This window comes from Dromiciops gliroides, chromosome 3 (assembly GCF_019393635.1).
Source record: "Dromiciops gliroides isolate mDroGli1 chromosome 3, mDroGli1.pri, whole genome shotgun sequence".
Taxonomy (NCBI): domain Eukaryota; kingdom Metazoa; phylum Chordata; class Mammalia; order Microbiotheria; family Microbiotheriidae; genus Dromiciops; species Dromiciops gliroides.
In genome coordinates, this window is record NC_057863.1 from 474,159,444 (window position 1) to 474,179,248 (window position 19,805).

The 19,805-nt window shown below is 39.4% G+C and overlaps 2 protein-coding genes across 2 annotated transcripts in view; one reads left to right on the forward strand and one right to left on the reverse strand.

Moving 5' to 3' along the window:
* Positions 1 to 19,805, forward strand: part of STARD13 (StAR related lipid transfer domain containing 13) — a 681,455-nt gene that overhangs the window by 294,280 nt on the left and 367,370 nt on the right. Inside the window, exon 6 of the mRNA XM_043992799.1 lies at positions 14,638 to 14,673. Coding sequence (XP_043848734.1) covers positions 14,638 to 14,673 — 36 coding nt within the window. The remainder of the gene's footprint in view (positions 1 to 14,637; positions 14,674 to 19,805) is intronic.
* On the reverse strand, positions 16,564 to 18,112 carry LOC122746806 (L-lactate dehydrogenase A chain-like). Its single transcript, XM_043992805.1, has one exon. The coding sequence runs from the start codon at positions 18,037 to 18,039 to the stop codon at positions 17,038 to 17,040; it is 1,002 nt and encodes a 333-aa protein (XP_043848740.1). The 5' UTR covers positions 18,040 to 18,112; the 3' UTR covers positions 16,564 to 17,037.

Sequence of the window (19,805 nt, forward strand, 5' to 3'; positions counted from 1 at the left end):
AGATTCTACAGAAACAGTTTTAAATTGCTCTCCAGCTCTACTCTACCTTGGAGGACTACCGGGATTCTACCGCTTCCTTCATTGGCACATTGGAAGAGTAAAGTGCCTAAAATTCCAGCTATCTCAATAGGGTTTGTGCAGCCCAGAAAGCCACATGGGGCCCTGTTCCCTACCCCCATCCTGACCTGTTTTACAGAAGTAAAATTAAGTTCAGATGAACATCAAGGCCAACTTTAAAGGAGAAAATAATTTCTCAAAGAAGTGGAATGCATGGAGGAGAGGCAGCAGCCTGGCTGCTTTGCTTCAGTGTTAGAGTACAAGGGCATAGGATGTGTATGTAAGGGCCTGGGAGGTGGGTGGAGAGAAGGGAGAAGCTTATGGGCTAATTGTCTGCAAGAGCACCTTAGGTCATTTTCTGCACTAGCTGGCCAGAGTCACCTCTTTGCCCTCAGCCTGTCTCTCTGGGCTCTCTGACTACAAAGCTTGGATTCACTGCCAAGTGCCTGGTCAGCCTGGTCACTGCAGCACTGCAGTAATTTAGGGGGAGTGAGGAAGCAAAGGTAGTTCATAGATGGCTCTGTGCCAGCCCATATTTATAGACGGCTTCCCTAATGCAGACTCCAAAGATGCCCTTAGCACTGGGAGAGAGTTTAGAACACACTGAGTTCAATCCCTTCTTTCATTATATAGATGAGGAAAGCTGAGACCTATAGGGTTAGGTGACCCGCCCAAGATCATACATCTAGTAAATGGTTGAACTAGCACTAGTGTGTTCTCTCTATTCTGCCACTTGTTCTCATGCCCATACTTTTGTTCATTTGGGCAGTATTTCCAGATCACTTTTAGAATCCATCACCTTTATCTACATGAGTTTTATAAGTTAATGGATTGATGCTAAAAGATTTGGTAAAAGAAATACAATCTGAAACCTGGAGTAGCCTGACATTTAATTTTACTTGCTATATTATTCACCACCTTTGCCAATAAAAACAATATGAGGGCGCAGCTAGGTGGCGCAGTGGATAAATCACCAGCCCTGGATTCAGGAGGACCTGAGTTCAAATCTGGCCTCAGACACTTGACACTTACTAGCTGTGTGATCCTGGGCAAGTCACTTAACCCTCACTGCCCCACATAAAGAAAAAAAAAACCAACAATATGAGGACAGCCAAGGCTGATTGGCCAAATGAATCCATGGAACATTCTATACCCAGAAAAGCTATTCATCAAAGGAAATAAATTTCTATACTTCAAATTTCAACATTTAGCTTCTTTTTCTTAATTATTTAGAAAAGTAAGACTGTGTGGTACAATGGAAAGATCACTGCTTCTGGAGAATCTGGATTCAAATCCCACTTCTGACTCTTAATACTGTATGACTGGGGCAGCTAGGTGGCACAGTGGATAAAGCACCAGCCCTGGATGCAGAAGGACCTGAGTTCAAATCTGGCCTCAGACACTTGACACTTACTAGCTGTGTGACCCTGGACAAGTCACTTAATCCTCACTGCCCCAGAAATATATATATATATATATATATATATATATATATATATATATATATATATAATGACCTTGGGCAAGTGATTTAACTTTTCTGAACCTCAATTTCCTCCTCTATAAAATGTTGAAATTGGACCAGAAAGTCTCCATGGTCCCTTCAGGTTCTTGTTTAAGTACCCTTTGTAATATATGAACCAGAAAAAGTCCTTTTAGGCTTTCAGAATTCTACCTGCCCTATAAGGCTCAAGTTCAACGATCCCTTTGTATTACAGAATGGTCTTTCCTTTCTACAAAGTCCTATTTCATTTAATAGTATATGCCCTACCATTTAGCTCTGGATTTTTTAGTGTTTATTTGTCCTTTATTTCATATGTATCATTTCACTAATAATAATTGACATTCAAATAGTCTTTTAAAGTCACAAAGCTTTTTACATACATAATCTTCATTTGATCCTTACCAGATGCCCCTGCAAACTATGTCCTGCAGATATTGTTATCCTTCTTCCACAGCGAGGGAGCTGAGACTCAGGGAAATTAAAGGACTTCATATGTTGTCTTCCTCATTAGATTGTAAGCTCCTTGAGGGCAAGAACTATTTTTTTTTTGCCTTTCTTTGTCATACCAGTGCTTAGCATAGTCCTGGCACATAGGAGGTGATTAATAAATGCTTGTTGGCTTGCTCAGAGTCACATAGCTGGTAAGTGCCAAAGTTTTGAAAGATTTGAGGTCTCTCTACTCCAAGTCCAGGAATCTTTACACCACACCATATCACACCACTCTGATGTAGTATGATGTGGTATCATGTGTTATAATTTGTACATGTTCCATAATGACCTTCAAGCTTTTGAATATATAATAGGTTCCTAGTAAACTCTTAGATTCATAAGTTGGAAGGACCTCAGAGATCAACTAGTCTGATTTGTTGAATCTTTGATTAATTGAAGAACAACACCAAATATTAACACCAGTTTTCTTTTAAGGTTATATATCTAATTGAGAGGGGACATGGTATACTGATTAAAGGACCACTTTGGGGTTAGGAACACCTGTTCACGTATTACTTCTGAAACGTGTAGGCGATTATCTATGACTATTTATGTATTTGAACTCAGGAAAATAAGTCTTCCTGACTTGAGACTTTGTATTCTATCAACTGTACTACCTAGCTGCCCAAATGACCTGTAGGCTCAGGACTTAAAATGAATAAGAGGAGATTTTAAAGACAACAAGTTGTCTATAAATAATTTAATGCAAAATTAAGCTTTTGCCCATAGCACTCTTACATTACTTTAGGCTATTTAATACCTCTTCAGTCCCTATAAATATATCATTGCTATCACATTGTTAACAATGTGAAAGGAAAGCCAGTAAAAATTGTACACACTAAAATTTCTTTTGTCAACTAATATGTTTCTCAAATGTATCTTCCAAACTGCCCTAATAATAATATTTTGCCTCCTTTTTTTTTTTTTTGCAGGGTGGTGAGGGTTAAGTGACTTGCCCAGGATCACACAGCTAGTGTCAAGTGTCTGAGGCTGGATTTGAACTCAGGTCCTCCTGAATCCAAGGCCAGTGCTTTATCTGCTGTGCCACCTAGCTGCCCCCAATAATAATATTTTAAAACCAGTTTTGCTCATGTCTTTGGTGTTTTTTGGATACAGCTAGATTGTGGAATGCATAGTGGTAAGCCTGGAGTCAGGAAGACTCATCTTCCTGAGTTCAAATCCAGCCTCAGACACTTACTAGCTTGTGACCCTGGGCAAGCCACTTAACCCTGTTTGCCTCAGTTTCCACCTCTGTAAAATGAGCAGGACGACTATCTATGCCAAGGAATCCCCAAATGGGGTCACATAGAGTTGGACATGGCTGAAAAATGACTGAACAACAACTGAATGGTGTTTTTAGAGCCTTCTTCAAGATAGTTGAGGGTGACTAAGTTGCCATTCTCCACTTAACTGACTAAAAAAGCTTTTCCACCTTGAAAAGAGCGTTGGAAAATCAAACAAATGCCGAGTCTTTGGAGTTAAATAGCCTGGGTTTAAACCCTGGCCCTGTTCTTTACAGACAGTGCGACCCTCAGAAAGTTACTTTTGCACGTCTATAAAATGAGGAGGCCACAGAATTATAAATGCAGAGCTTCATGGGACGTTTCAGGCCATTTAGTCTAACCCCATAATTTTAGAGATGGGGATGTTGAGACTCAAAGAGGTTAAGTACTTACTTAAGGTCACACAAGTACTAAGTAGCAGAACTCCAAATCCATAGCTTTTTCTACTGTAGCACTCTGCTTCTCAGTACAGACTATTTAATCCTATCTACGTCTATATGTTTAAAGGTGTTTTTAAAATCAATGTAAGCATATGGTGTTGCTGGCTGGCCAGTGAGACCCTGCAGCAGAAGGCTAAGCCAAAAGTGAAGGGGAAATTTGAACTTGGTAGAATGAAACTGAACACTTCCCTTTCTATTTTTCTTTAAAATTCAATGCAGTGTAACCAATTCCATCACCACAATGTATTTCTTTCTCATCCCAAGATGCAGGGCAAATTTAAGAATTAATGATTGGCCACACTCCTGGATCAGATGTTGTATATTATAGAACCAAAAGCATCTTCACATCTTCCACGTGAGCACCATCCCGGGTGTTCACATTTAGCAACCCTGGCTGCTAACATTGCTGCTGATTCATTGTAACGGAGCCCCAGCTGACAAGAAAGGTGGCATTCTGTAGCAATGCAGCAAAATCTTGGAATGACCTGAGCCCTTGGAGAATAGCTCAGGCGGTATCAATATAACGGAAGATGTGAAATGTCTCAGGATACCACTGAAGGTAAAAGAATTAAGAAAAGTATCACAATGAAGAATCTCCCCTTAGAGACTAAGTCTTGTCCCTTCTCAAGGAAGGCGTCCCTGCTCTAGATGTCCCCTAATGGAGATTCTTCTCTTCTTGCCCTGCCCCACCCCCCAACTCCCTTACAAAAATCAATGTTCTGTTATAATGAAGGAGTGTCCTGTGGCAGTGGGGAAGTTATTCTAGATTTAAAGCTGAAAAAGGACCTTAAAGGTCATCCAGATCAGATATTATAGGAAGTTAAATGACTTTCCCTGAAAATAATCAAACAGGAAATAGATTGGACAAATTTACTTAAGGGTGATTTGGTTTCACAGGGAATGAGAATAATAACATATAAGCACTTTAGAGATGACAAAGTTCCTTATAGTGCATTAGCCCTTTTGATCTTCAAAACAATTGATTAAGTACTGCTAAATACCATTACCCAAATTTGACTGATAAGGAAATTGAGTCTGAAAGAAATTATGTGATTTGCCCAAGGTAACACAGCTCAAAACCTAAACTTTGGAATCCCAGCTCAGTACTCTTCACTCAACCCCATGATGCTAAATCAGCATATAAGCCAACAGGTATTAGAATATGAAGTGATTTCAGCCCTCTTCTAGTAACTAAAGGTTTCAATTAGAGAGGGGGTTTAAAAAAAAAAAAGGGATGGAAAATTTTTCTCTCTACCATGTGGTTAGCTATATTTATGCTCTTGAGAGTTGGAGAACAGTGCTTATTCCCACTGAAAGGAGGAATTATCTTGATTATTTCAGCTACTAACAGATTTTCTAATTTTACTCAAAAAGCTGTAGATGTATGTCTTATTCCTAGTATATGAAATTATAATAATAGGCCTTGCTATGTCTCTATATTTTAGAGGGTCAAAATATTTTGAATTGGAATTCATACAATGAAATAGATGAAACCATAGATATTGCAGTTGTGAAACTAGTTAAATAAGTATACTATGCTATCGAATTCCAGAGAAAAAACTGATGAAGTTTGAATGTAGATTGAAGCATATTTTTTCACTTTATTTTTCTTGGGGTTTTCTTTTGGGAGGGGGGGTTGCAACATAACTAACATGGAAATATATTTTTCATGATTTCAGATATATAGTTGATATCCCATCTTGCCTTCACAACAGATTGGGGAGCACTGGAAGAGAGGAAGAGAATTCAGAACTCAAATTTTTAAAAAATGAATGCTAAAAAATAAATAAATAAAAATTTAAAATTAAGTATTCTATGAGGTAGTTTTACTTTTTAGAATCTTCCTTATAGACTTAGGTTTTGCAGAAAGAGTCCAGTAATGAAAATGTAAAAGTTGGGGATTGAACGGTCCAGGAAGAGCAAGTGTGATGTAGTAGGTAAAACATAGCCTTTGGCTCTGAAAGTCATGAGTTATTTACTTATGTCTCTGAACCTCAGTTTCTTCATCTTTAAAATGGGGATAATAATAGCTACACTAGCTACTGCACAGGGTAGTCAAAGGAAAAGTGCTTAGAAAGCACTAAATAAATCTGAGCTAATATTTGGATTATAATAAGCTTCCAGAAGTTTTAGACAAAATGCTCTGATGTGACCTGGGTTTTAATTAGAGGACATTGCCTCAGTTCTGTGCATTTTTGACACTAAGCAAAAGTCCACAGGGATTTCTCTTCCAGAGAATTGCTAGGCAAACCACTCACTGATTCCAGGAAGGGAAAAGCTCTGAGCATTTTATAGTCTCATTATGACCTTTCAGTACAGAGATAATTTAGAAGAAAAATGAAACTACTTCGGGAACAGGGAAATTTCTCTCTTCTGTTAGTGCAAACCAATGACCTGGTGATTCTTCACAATGGATAGCATTCTGTCAGGACAGGGGACCTTGCCAGTGACAAAACTGTTCTTTTTTTTTTTTTCCTGGAATAGCCTCTCTCCCCAACTTGGACTACTGAAATCTTATTCAACAATTAAAGAGTCCAATCCAACTGTCCTTTCCTCTATGAAAGCTTCTTTGATACCTACTATTGGTAATAATTCTCCCCCCCCACCTCAAATAGCCTTCCTTTGTTTTTCATCTCTATAAATTATTTATCATATAATATATATTATATTATGTTACTTGTGCTTACACGCTTATGTGATATCCCTCTGCTAGACTGAAAACCCTGAGAGGGCAGAGGTCCAGTCTTATCAAAACTTTGTGTCTCCTCCTCCCAGTGCCTAGCTCAGAGCTCTGCCCATAGGAAGTGGTTAAGAAATATTTGATGGATGAATTAATGAATTGGTAAATGAGTGAATGAATGACAGGAGGGAGTCTGGGAATTCTGTCATTCCAATACTAAATGAGGTTAAGGGAAATTAGTTCCTGGTTATAAGTAGTTAGTACATTTTTAGTGTATCTTAAGGGCAGCTAGATAGGGCAGTAGATAGAGTGGTCCTCCTGGAGTCAGGAAGACTCATCTGCATGAGTTTAAATTCAGCAACAGACACTTATTAGCTGTGTGACCCTGGGCAAGTAATTTAACCCTGTTTGTCTCAGTTTCCTCATCTATAAAATGAGCTGGAGAAGGAAATGGCAAACCACTCCAGTATCTTTACCAAGAAAACCCCAAATAGGGACACAACTGAACAATAATAATAAACACGTAGTGAACAGATTCTTAGTACAGAAGATTAATCCCAAGTAGAAAAGGTTTTAAACATTAACCTTTTACTTTCTATGGATATGATATAATATTTATTAAGAATACTTTCGAGGCAGCTAGGTGGCGCAGTGGATAGAGCACCAGCCCTGGATTCAGGAGGACCTGAGTTCAAATTCGGCCTCAGACAATTAACACTTACTAGCTGTGTGACCCTGGGCACTTAACCCCAATTGCCTCACCCAAAAAAAAAAAAGAATACTTTCAAGAAGTTATTCAGTTCAAAAATCATTTATGATGTGCTTGCCATAATCGAGCACTGTTAGAGGTGACAGGAATAAAAAATAAAATAAATGAAAAACACAACTTGTAATTCCAAGGAGCCTACAATCTAACATGTCACTTTTAGTCTGAGCTCACAATAAATACTTTAGAGAATAGCTTATTCATACTTTATGTTTCCTCAAAAGATTCTACTTTACTTTAGATCTCTTAAAATCAGGGGCTCTCCTTTAGCTATGAAAGAAGAGTCTCTTCCCAGCCCTCCCCATAGCTACTTATGACAGTCAAAATGAGTGGTAGATTTTCCGTTTAAAGAAAGAAAATTTTACATATATATATATATATATAGATTTTAACAGATTTATATATTTAATATATCATATATATTTCAATAGATATGTCACATTCGTACATCACTTTAAGGTTTATAAAGCACTCTCCCACAACTCTGTTAAGGCAGACAGTATCAGTATTATTGTTCCCATTTTGCAGATAAAGAAATGGAGGCTCAGGGATATAGCCTGATGTGGGCCAAAGATTATTGTTTAATTGAGAGAGCCAAGACTTCAACCGAAGACTCCTAACCACCCAGCCAGAACTCTTCCCACTACAGCATACTAATCCTCCCCCCCACACACACACACAGTCCTGTGCCATCTCACAGCTGTCTAACCTTGTCATATTTTAACCGTTCACTCAAACTGCATACTTTTGCAACAGAGGGGCCCAGGCAGGTATCGATTTTTATTAAGCTTGCATTAAGCACTTAGCAGAAGGCAGCAATAAATGAGTAACCACCTCAATGCTTTCCAAGTAGAGCTAAAGTGGAACACAGCAGAGTTCTGAGATGCATACCAAATATGCCCTATTTTGAGGAAGTTACATAGAGAAAAAAGAAAAATGGATAAAAGCAGGGAAGACAGGAGGGAGAAAGTGAAAAAGGAAGAGAGGAAAAGAATCATACTAAGAATCCACATTTTATAGCACTCTCAGGTTTATACGGTACTTGCTGGGAGATAGGTAATGCAATCATTGTTCCCATTTTACAGACAAGGAAACTGAAGCTCACAAAGGTAAATTCAATCAACCAAGTATTTATTAAATGCCTCCTTTATTCCAGGTACTGTGCTTGTTGCTATGGATACAAATGCAAGAGCCAGACAAGAGGCTGCCCTGAAGGAGCTTACATTCTCCCAGGGACATATATGGTTTCCATAGGTTAAGGAAATGCAGGATATGTAGCATGTCCCAAAAGTCTTTGTGCAGCTGTAAGCTACCGAGTGCACTAAGACTTTTGCGACACCCCAGGTACAAAATAAAAAGAAAGCATTCTGAGAGTGGGATGAGAACAACCAACCAAAAGAATCGAGGAAAGTATCTTGTATTTAATCTGAGCCTTAAAGGGTTCCAAGATATGGAGGCAAAGAGGGAGAGCATTCCAGGTGGGCAATACCGTTTATACAAGGGTATGGAGGTAGGAGATGTAATGTCATATACAGGAAACAGCAGGTAGATCAGTTTGGCTGGAGGATAAAATGTATAAGGAGGAAAGACAGGCTAGGGCCAGATTGTGAAGGACTTTTTTTTTTTTTTAGTGAGGCAATTGGGGTTAAGTGTCTGAGGTCGAACTTGAACTCAGGTCCTTCCGACTCCAGGGCTGGTGCTCTATCCACTGCGCCACCTAGCTGCCCCTGTGAAGGATTTTAAATGCCAAGCAAAGGAATTTGTTGTTTATTCTAGTGGCAGTAGGAAGCCACTGGGCATTCTTGAATAGGACAGGAACACAGTCAGACCTGTACTTAAGAAATATCAGTTTAGCAGTTGAGTAGAATATGGATTGGATGAGGAGAGAGATTAGGTGTAGGGAGACCAATGAATAAACATTGCAGTATAGTCCAGATAGATAGGAGGTCCAAACTAGGGCAGTCATGGCATAAGCAAAGATGAGGGGAAAAATACAAGAGATGATGAGGGTGAAGAATTGACAGGATTTGGTGCCTGATTAAGTATGGGAGGTGAGCATATGTTACTCCTGGTTCACAAATGTCTGTGATTGGTAGAATGGTAGTGTCTTTGAGAGATAAAATTATAAGGAGAGATGAGTTAGGGGAAGATTAGTTCTATTAAAAACTTTGAGTTTTAAATCTCTGTGAGATAGCTGGGAAGATATACCAAGCAAGAAAATAGAAATGCAGAACTGGAGTTCAGAAAGGAAGGAAACTAACATTTACTTAGTACCTACTGTATGCTAGTTGTGATTCACACAATAGCCCTAGATGGTAGGTACTATTATTGTCCCCATTTTACAGATGAAGAAATGGAGAAAAACAGGTGAAATGACTTGCCCAGGGTTACACAGCTAGTAAGTGTCTGAGACCAGATTTGAACTCAGTTTTTCCTGACTCTAGGCCCAGCACTCTATCTACTGCACCAAGGAGCACAGATGAAATGGTAGGATCAGGTGAAATGGGTTTGTTTTTTGTTGTTGTTAGGGTTTTTTATTTTTAGGCTAGGCTAGGAGAGACCTGTGTGTGTCTGTAGACAGTGGGGCATGAGCTAGTTGGTGGATAAGGAGAGTGTGAAAATTAGGGAGAGATAATTGAAGGTGTAAACTTGCAGAGGAGACAGGAGGGGAAGGGATCAAAGGCAAAAATAGAGGCCTTGGTACTGGCAGGGAAAAGAGCCAGATTGTCCTCTAAGAAGGGAGCAAAAGAATAGAAAATGGGGGAAAGGATGATTTTTAAGGTGATATTTAAAGTGTAGAACTGTGGGGGAGGGGAAGCTCCTGATGGATGGCGTCAAATTTTTCAGTAAAGTATCAGTCAAGATCCTCTCCCAAGGGAGTGTGGAAAAGGCATGGTATGGGTGTCAAGAGGACAGAAGAGAAGGTCCAGAACTGACTTTGACAAAGAGCCAGAAAGGCCTGGAGCAAAGTTGGAACTTGCAAAATATATTAACATAACAAATAAAAATAAACAAAATAAAGTATAAGCAGCATTTTTTAAAAATTGTGATGCTTAAAGATCTAATTTTGTGGATTATGTGGAAAGAATTAGAAATGACAGAGTTAATTCTAGCTTTGATAAGGATGGCATTCCAGTTTAGGATAGGATTATTAAATAGAAATTGGCTTGGTACTTCCTTTTGTTTTGTGCTTTTGCTTATAATTTCATTGGTATTGTAGTCATTTGTGTTCAAGTCTTATTTCAACAATTATGTTGCACACTCCTAGAAGACAAAGACTATGTCATCATTCCTCCTTGAATCCCAGCACTTCTTTCCATAGAAGGGAGCCAACAAATGTTTGTTAAATTGATTATAAATTATAAAAATCGAACACAAATATTAAACAGTTCCTAAGCCTGGGTTCTATTAAAATAAAATAAGGCAGCTAGGTGGCACAGTGGTTAAAGCACTGGCCCTGGATTCAGGAGGACCTGAGTTCAAATCTGGCCTCAGACACTTGACACTTACTAGCTGTATGACCCTGGGCAAGTCACTTAACCCCCATTGCCCCACAAAAATTAATTAATTAATTAATTAAAATAAGGAGGTGGTGTGTGTGTGTGTATGGTGGTAGTGATAGTGGTGGTGGTAGTGGTGTTTGTTTGGTTTTTTTACCCTAATGCACTTTTGCTGTCTTATGAATACTGGATACTCCCCATCCCCACCAACTGCTCCCTGGCAGAGACTGACAATAACTGGGACGTAGAGGAAATTGGAGGAAATAGAAGAGGACCTTTTCTGCACCTGCAATATCTCCAGCTAATTAAGGAAAAGTGTTGATAGTTCCCAACTCTAACCTCTTCTAGACTATTGAAGGCATCATGGGAACCAGCAGAGGAAATAACAAAGGATCATTAAAGTTTAGTGATAAGGAGACAGAAGACTCTCCAGGGGAATATATTTAGTCTGGCAGCTCTTTAAAACACAAGCACAGCCTTCAGTCTCTTAAAGAGAACATGGACTGCAGTTCAGAAAAGCACATTTTCACACCTGAAATTGATGTTTCTCAACTGTACTTTTCCACAGTGATAGTTAACAAATTCTTTTTAATCAATCATTACGCCTCCCCTATCCCCCAAACCAATATATTCATACACACATTACATACATACATAGACATATACAGACATACATATATATATATATATATATATATATATATGTGTGTGTGTGTGTGTGTGTGTGTGTGTGTATTTCTGAAATAGAAACTCATGAGGAAAATGGTATGGGGATAATGGAGAGACACCCCACTAAATAATACCGTGGAGAGTTTCATTCTGTTGTTTTGATCTCCAAACTATGCAGAAAGCTACTCTTCTTGATTTAGGTAACAACCACAAACCTCTCTTACCATGCCTAGGATAATGGAACAATGACCTTGTCACTATTCAGGGAAGTGGAATTGTTCTCTTTCTTTGATAGAGGACCTGAATCAGGCATCTGTACAAGATCTCTGCATTCTGATATAAGAAAAGCTCATTTAAAGAACTTCGTTTTTTTGGACCCTGTTAGACCAGATTGCAAGGAAACATTCTAAAATGAGAGTTGTTTTGTTTTTGTGTCCCCAGAACCTATCATAGTGACAGACACATAGAAGGTGTTTAATATAGGACTGTAAACTGGTTGGTTCGGGTTCAGTGGTTTATTCATTGATTACTGGTTTTATTTGGCTAAAAGTGCAATAATACCTGGGCCACTTTCTGAGACTGAATATCCTTGTACCCCAAGTGATGGACTGATAAAGTTGGAAGAGACATGGAAGATCATATGGTCCAACCCTTCCACAGGCCTGGAGAGGTTAAAGGACATACCCAAGGTCACAGAGGTAATTAGTGACAAAGCCAGTAAAACATGTTTTTCTGACTCCTAGTCCAGCAATCTCTCCAAGATATCAATGCTTTATCATAATAGCCGGCATTTATATTGGATTCACTCTAAGGTTTACAAAGAGCTGTATGTTAATGTTATCTCACTTGATCTTCACAACAACTCTGTGTTGTGCTATTATAACCCCCATTTTATGGATGAGGAGACTGAGGTGGAAAGATGTTAAATGACTTGCTCAGAGTCACACAGCTAGTATGTCACTGAGGCTGAATTTGACCTCAGGTCTTCCTGACTCTAGATTCAGCCCCAAACTGCTGTATCATGCTTACTTCTTTTAAAATGACTGCCCTATTTGGAAACTTCCAAAAAAGATCCACATTACTTACTTAGAAGAGCAAGTATGCAAAAAAAATCCCTGTTTTTGAATCAAAATTTGTCTTGGAGCAGGGGTTTTCTTGGCATACTGGATAATGGAGTGGTTTGCCATTTCCTTCTCCAGCTCATTTTACAGATGAGGAAACTGAAGCAAAAAAGGGTTAAGTGACTTGTCCAGGGTTACACAGCTAATAAGTCTGAGACCATATCTGAACTCAGGAAAACGAGTCTTAACTGACTTCAGGCCCAGTACTCTACCTACTGTGCCACCTGGCTGCCCCTGAAGCAAAGAAAAGTCACAAGGCTATAGAAATCTTTAACAGTTCACTGGTGTTTCATGCCAAAGATCTTTGTTAGGTTCCCTTTTCTTTGACTAAATTCTTTCTTGGTCTGTTCCAAAATTAGTCTACCCCAAAGCTGGTGATCCTTTTTGGGACTGGTTCCTGGGATTCACCTCTTCCACCTTCCCATTGCAAAAAGAAGTAGAATTCAAATTCATTCCTTGTCCTCCTTCCCACCCTTTAGCAAACAAGTGGGGTAGAACCTGGGTTGGTCCAGTGACTGTTACCTGGACTTAGGTAGGTCCCAGCAGGATTCATTTATATCTCAGAGAAATTTCAGCCTGTCAATTCCCCATTTCTGGAAGGAAAGTGTTCTTGGGTCATTGATATCTTTCTTCCCCCACCCCACACCTATGTCCAAATTCAGACCTTCATTACTCTGCATGTTTTTTGGTGGGTTTTCAAGTTAGGGGACAAAATTTGGACCTTTTCCAAAACAGAATAGTCTCATGTTTCTGTTCCAAAGCACACACGCAAAAATCTTTCCCAATACCTTGATAAAGGAAAAAAAAAAAAAACCCTGCATCCAAAATGGACTACTTATTGTTTTCCCAATATGCCCTATATTTTCTATGCTTTTATTTAGGTTGCTCTTTCTCTTTGGAATGCCCTCACCCTAATTTCCCTTTGTCAAAATCTTACCTATCCTTCATGGCCCAATTCCTTATAAAGTATGTTTTATTTTATTTTGAAGATACATAAAAATAACATTCAAGAAAAGCAGCACCAGGGAGCCTGCTTTAACATAGCCCAGAGATGTAGTCTCAGGGTTCTAGACCATGCAGGAGTTTGATCACACATCCCTATGTAAAGGTGCTGCCTTCAGCATTAATGGCAATCCCCACTGAGGGCAGGTTTCTCCCTGAGAGACATACTTGACACTTATAAAACACTTTACCTAAATTATCTCATTTGATATTTATAACAACCCTATGAAAGAGGCATTATTATCCTCATTCTACAGCCGAGGAAGGGTTGCAGTGAATTCTTCAGGATCCAACTCAAAAAGCATCCTGATACATATGGATTTCCTTCCTAAGCTCCCTTCCCCCAAACCAGATGTAGTCCTCTCTATTCCTTATAATACTTTTTTCACTATTCCTTTTTCTATTTTCTTGTCCTATATTTCTGTATTTGTCTTATACTCTTTTTTTTTTTTGATGAGGAAATTGGGGTTAAGTGACTTGCCCAGGGTCACACAGCTAGTAAGCATTAAGTGTTTGAGTCCGAATTTGAACTCGGGTCCTTCAGAATCCAGGGCCGGTGCTCTATCCACTGCACCACCTAGCTGCCCCTGTCTTATACTCTTACTAGCTTATAGACTCTTGAGGAGAAGTAAGTGTGTCATATTTACCCTTTTATCCCATATGATACCTAGCCTAGGCCCCTGCACATAGTGAGTAATCAATAAATACTGAATAAATGAGTGCATGAATAGATGAAGGCTAGAAATCAACATTTTTTTCAAAGCTCCAAAAAGTCAAAGATCATTCTATAGCCAATATAACTCTTTGGAAAGGGTACCCAGGACAATTTTTAATTCTTTGAATAATAATAGCAATACTTCACATTTATGTAAGTAATTAGAGGTTTACATGGTGATTTACTCATGACAAACCCGTGAAGTCTGTAGTACAAATCTTGCATTACATTTTACAAAGGAATAAACTGAGGCACAGGGAGGTGAGATGCCTTTATGAGGGTCACAAAATTTATAAGAGTCCAAATTAAGACTTGAACTACTGTCCTTTGACGCTAGGCTCAGAGCTCTTTCACAGTGAGAATTCCATGAATGTGCTAGTATGATTGATTGTTGACTTTTCCCATCTCCAGGGTGGCCCCGGGAGTGGCAGGAGTGCACCCTAGTAGGTAAGTGTCCTTACTTACTTCCGCACCCCCTCCCTCCCCTGGCGCAGCTGGCACGCTCTCCCAGCATCCTGGATCACCTCGGGTGAGGTGTAATGAAGAATCAAAAAATCTTACGTAGATGTTACCGTTTCACAAAATGTTCCCTTCCAATTCAATGCTCCCCACTTGGTGTTTTCCTTGACCACATTTTTCTTGATTGTTTGTGCTGACTTGTTCTTAGTCATGCTTTTAGATGTCTCAGAGGGGCATATCCCTGGCTCTCTTTCTGGATCACTACCTATTGTAACTCATCCGCCCACATTCTACACCACAGCCACAGTACCCCTTGGACAAATTCCATGCCCTTCTGGTCAGGTTGTATGATTTCATTAGTAATGATCTCTTTTTTTCCCCATTAAATAACAGCTAAAAGTATAACTGACATTAGGTTCTTCTGGTTAGGGGACATTTTTTTCTGTATTCTTTCCTTTTCCCAAATCAACACACTGAAAGGGAATATGTATTTGACAAAAATCTGAGTCAGTAAATATACAGCTACTGACTTGTATTGTTTCACTTTGCCCCTGATCAAGATTTCCATGGCCTTATTCTCTTCCTCTAAACATGAGAAGCCTTAACTTGTACTCTCCTGCCTGTCATGAAAGTTATCTGACTGTGGAATCTACTGGATAGCTCACTGGCTGATCAACAGCTTTCAGAACCTTTCATCCATTGCTACTTATCAATAACACCCTCTTAAACTTACTCAATGGACTGGCTTATTTACTGCCTTTAAAAGCATGAAGAGATACAGGTATTTGGAATGTTCTAATGGCAGAGCCAAGACCAAGGAAGAAAGAGGTTCTTATATGAATTCACATTTCAGGTATAAAATTAAGCTATGGGGACATGGATTGGTTTTTTCAATGTTTTTTTTTCCCCTCTAACTCCCAAAAGATAATGCAAAGTAATGAAGGACTGAATTTGGAGGTGGAAGGGTGGGGAAGAAAGGTGGGAGTGACCCAAGAAATCTTTGCTGCCAGAAACAAGGGGAATTGCCAAGCTGAAGTTTCCTCCAAGGTATCAATGAATTCTGCCTAGGCCTCCTTAGGTCCAAGTAGCAAGCAAAGCCTGGAGGAAAGAATTCAGTTCAATGAGCACTTATTAAGCACCTTCTATGTGCCAGGCACCATGCAAGACATTAGATATACAAGCAAAAATGGCAACAATGTCTGCCCTCAAGGAACTTAAATTCTTCTTGTAGCCAAGGGGACCCTAGACTCAGGGGGACAAGATCCGAGTTAGAATCTGGCTCTGATGCTTTGTAGCTAGGTGTCCATGGGTAAGTCATTTAATTTCCCTTAGTCTCAATTTCCTCAATCCATAAAAAAGGAACAAAAATGCATTTCTTTTATGGGGTTGTCATGAAGAAAGATCTTTGTAAACCTCAATCTATTAAGTAAAGGTGAATTATTATTATCCTTGTGAAATACTACCAATGTCAGTTGACAGGAGGGTGGGGGGGAGTATATTAAAAGCAAAGATTAGGAGTCAGTAATGTAATCTCTCTTTGTCCCTCCCATTCACTACTGATTTATGGAGTAAGTGACCTTAAAAAAGTCACTTTAACTTTGGAAGAATTCCCAAGGGTTAAAATGAGGGTGATCTTAAGAAGCCAAGATGAAGATATAATATGAGTCAGATTTTTTTTCACATACTCATGTCAAAAAGCAAAAAGAAATACATTTTCTGGTATAGTTTTCTTTTTTTTTTCAGTTATTTGTTGTTTATTCAGTATTAGGGTTAGTATGACACTTGAGGAATCAGTTGCACCTTTGTACATAGATTTTTTTATATAATATGGAAATTTACAACTATTGAGAGAGAGAGAGAGAGAGAGAGAGAGAGAGAGAGAGAGAGAGATATAGGTAGACAAAATCAGGTCCTCTGGAAGGGTGATACATGGGGCCATGCTGGAGAGCCCTAATGGAAGGGAACACAAAGGTAATCAATGCATCAAAGTTTTACTACTGTATGTTGTTTCATGTCCAGGAATGTTGTCTTCTGGACCTACTAGAACCTACAGCACCTACAAGGCAGGCAGTCATATACCTGGGGGGGAGTTTGGAGAGCCAGTGCTGGCTCTGTTTAACAACTACTTCCAGACTGTACATATCCAGCATCACTAGGCAAACAGGGTTTACAAGTAGCCACACTGTATTATTCCCCCATTTCTAAGGTTAGGAAGAGTGTGTTCATAGGTTTTATATTTCTGGTGTCACTAATCAGAGGAAAGATTTGACCTACATGAAAAGCGCATCATACCTAATCCCTTAACCAGTGTCATGTTCTCTAGACAGTAAAGTGGCAGCACATTCAAAGACTTTAGAATTGCAGCTCCTTCTGGATTCCCCAAAGAGTATCTGCACTCTTCTTTAAACGGGACTCCTCATCTGGGTTCAGGGTTACCTTCACCACATCTGAAATGCCATTCTGCCCCAAGACACAGGGGACACTAAGGAAGACGTCTTCATGAATGCCGTATAGGCCCTTAATCATGGTGGAAATTGGATGCACTCTCCTAAGATTCTTCATAATGCTTTCTGCCAGATCTGCCACAGACAATCCAATGGCCCAGGAAGTATAGCCCTTCAGCTTGATCACCTCATAAGCACTTTCAACCACCTGTTTATGAACTTCCTTCCAATTCTCTGAATCAGTATCAGTTCCCAAAGCAGGATAAAGATTCTTCAGAGACACACCAGCAACATTCACACCACTCCATACAGGAACACTTGAGTCTCCATGTTCCCCAAGGACCCATCCATGACAACTTGAAGAATGGACACCAAGTCTCTCCCCCATTAGGTAACGGAAACGGGCAGAATCCAGATTGCGACCACTTCCAATAACACGGTTTTTAGGAAAGCCACTTAGCTTCCAGGCCACATATGTCAAAATATCCACTGGATTGGAAACAATAAGCAGCTTGCAATTAGGGCTGTATTTAACAATATTGGGAATGATAAATTTAAAGATATTCACATTATGCTGGACCAAATTAAGACGACTTTCTCCCTCCTGTTGACGTGCCCCAGCAGTAACGACAACCAACTTTGAGTTTGCAGTCACACTGTAGTCTTTGCCAGAAACAATCTTTGGCGTTTTGAGGAAAAGGCTGCCATGTTGGAGATCCATCATCTCTCCCTTTAGTTTGTCTTCTATGACATCAACTAGGGCAAGTTCATCAGCCAAATCCTTCATTAAGATACTGATGGCACATGCCATGCCAACTGCACCAACCCCAACAACAGTGATCTTGTTTTGGGGAACCTGGTCTTCCTTTAGGACATTCAGAATCAGCTGATCCTTGAGAGTAGTTGCCATTTTGGGGGAAATCTAGGTTGCTGGTCAGGCTGCGAGGAGTTCTGAGTTAGATGTGAGACTGCTGCTCCCGGACTCGCGCTATAGTTTTCTTTTTTAAAAGTTCTAAGAAATCCCAAATTGAGAAGCATAAGTAGAAACTTAATTAACTGTGTGCTCTAATAACATTAACCAGACCCCAGGCTTGAGATCCATAACAAAAGGGAATATTTTCAGAATTAGCAACTAGTTTGCCCACTACCAAATAAGCATCCTTGTCCTCTGCCTAAATTATCCTATAATAGCCTAGCTCAGGAAATCCATATTTACCTACTCAAAAAAGAAAGAGAAATGGAAATCTATTCTTATTATAAGACTCTAGATTTGTTTTCCTAAAATAGCCAACAGACAATTATCCAAAGCATTAAATAATTACCTAGGGGAGCATTTGTTTATTTATTATGCAATTCATGTGTCAGTTACAGGTCTGAAGAGGACTGAAAAGCAAAAATACAGACCAAGGACAATAAGGGAGGGGTGGAGTTTTACAGTGCACATGTATATAAGCACGATAGTGTCATAAACATAATTTCCAATATAAACTTACAAGTGGTCCTTTTCACTAACCATTTTGTTGGTCCTGTAGCTGTGCCATTTGAGGTAATACCCAGAGCTTATGTGTCCTCTGCCCTCCAAGAATTTATAGTTTAGGTTTATCATCAAGGATCATCAAGACATCATAGGATCATAAGATAACTGATTAGAGCTGGAATGGAATACAGAGATCGTCTGCTTATTTAAATCCACATTTTATAGCTGAGGAAACCAACGTGTAGAGCAGGGCTTCTTTTGTTTGTTTGTTTGTTTTTCAGGGCAATGAGGGTTAAGTGATTTGCCAAATGTCACACAACTACTAAGTGTTAAGTGTCTGAGGCTGCATTTGAACTCAGGTCCTCCTGAATCCAGGGCCAGTGCTTTATCCACTGTGCTACCTACTGCCCCCCTTTTTTCTTTTCTCTCTCTTTCTTTCTTTTCTTCTTTTTTTGATTTTTTGTAGAGCAGGGCTTCTGAAACTTTCCATTCGTGACTCCTTTTCACCCAAGAAATTTTTAGGTGACCCTGGGCATATAGGAATATAAAATAGGTATACATAACCTTTTACTGTTGCTAAATATTTTGCAATACCCACTTTTAGTTACTCAACCCCATGTGGGGTCATGACCCACAGTTTAAGAAGTTAGGGTATAGAAAGGTTAAGTGACTCATACAAGGTCATGTAGGTTGCAAGTGTCAAAAGTAGGATTTGAAATCAAGTCCTCTGATGGCAGACATTCTCTTGACTCTACTATGTGTTGAGACACAAACCCTGCAAAACATTGATTTTTAAACACAAAGAGAAAATTTCACAGTTGCTCATTTATTTTTGGTTTTGGTTTTGGTTTGGTTTGGTTTTGTTGTGGGGCAATGAGGGTTAAGTGACTTACCCAGGGTCACACAGCTAGTAAGTGTCAAGTGTATGAGGTCGGATTTGAATTCAGGTCCTCCTGAATCCAGGGCCGGTGCTCTATCCGCTGCACCACCTAGCTGCCCCTGCTCATTTATTTATTTAATACTGATTTTTTTTTTTTTTGGTAAGGCAATTGGGGTTAAATGACTTGCCCAGGGTTACACAGCTAGTAAGTGTTAAGTGTCTGAGGCCGGATTTGAACTTAGGTCCTCCTGACTCCAGGGCCAGTGCTCTATCCACTATGCCACCTAGCTGTCCCCTCATTTATTTTTAATTGTTTCAA

Excerpts from the sequence above, each read along its gene's own strand:
- LOC122746806 (XM_043992805.1), bottom strand. The coding sequence starts at position 18,039 with ATGGCAACTACTCTCAAGGATCAGCTGATTCTGAATGTCCTAAAGGAA.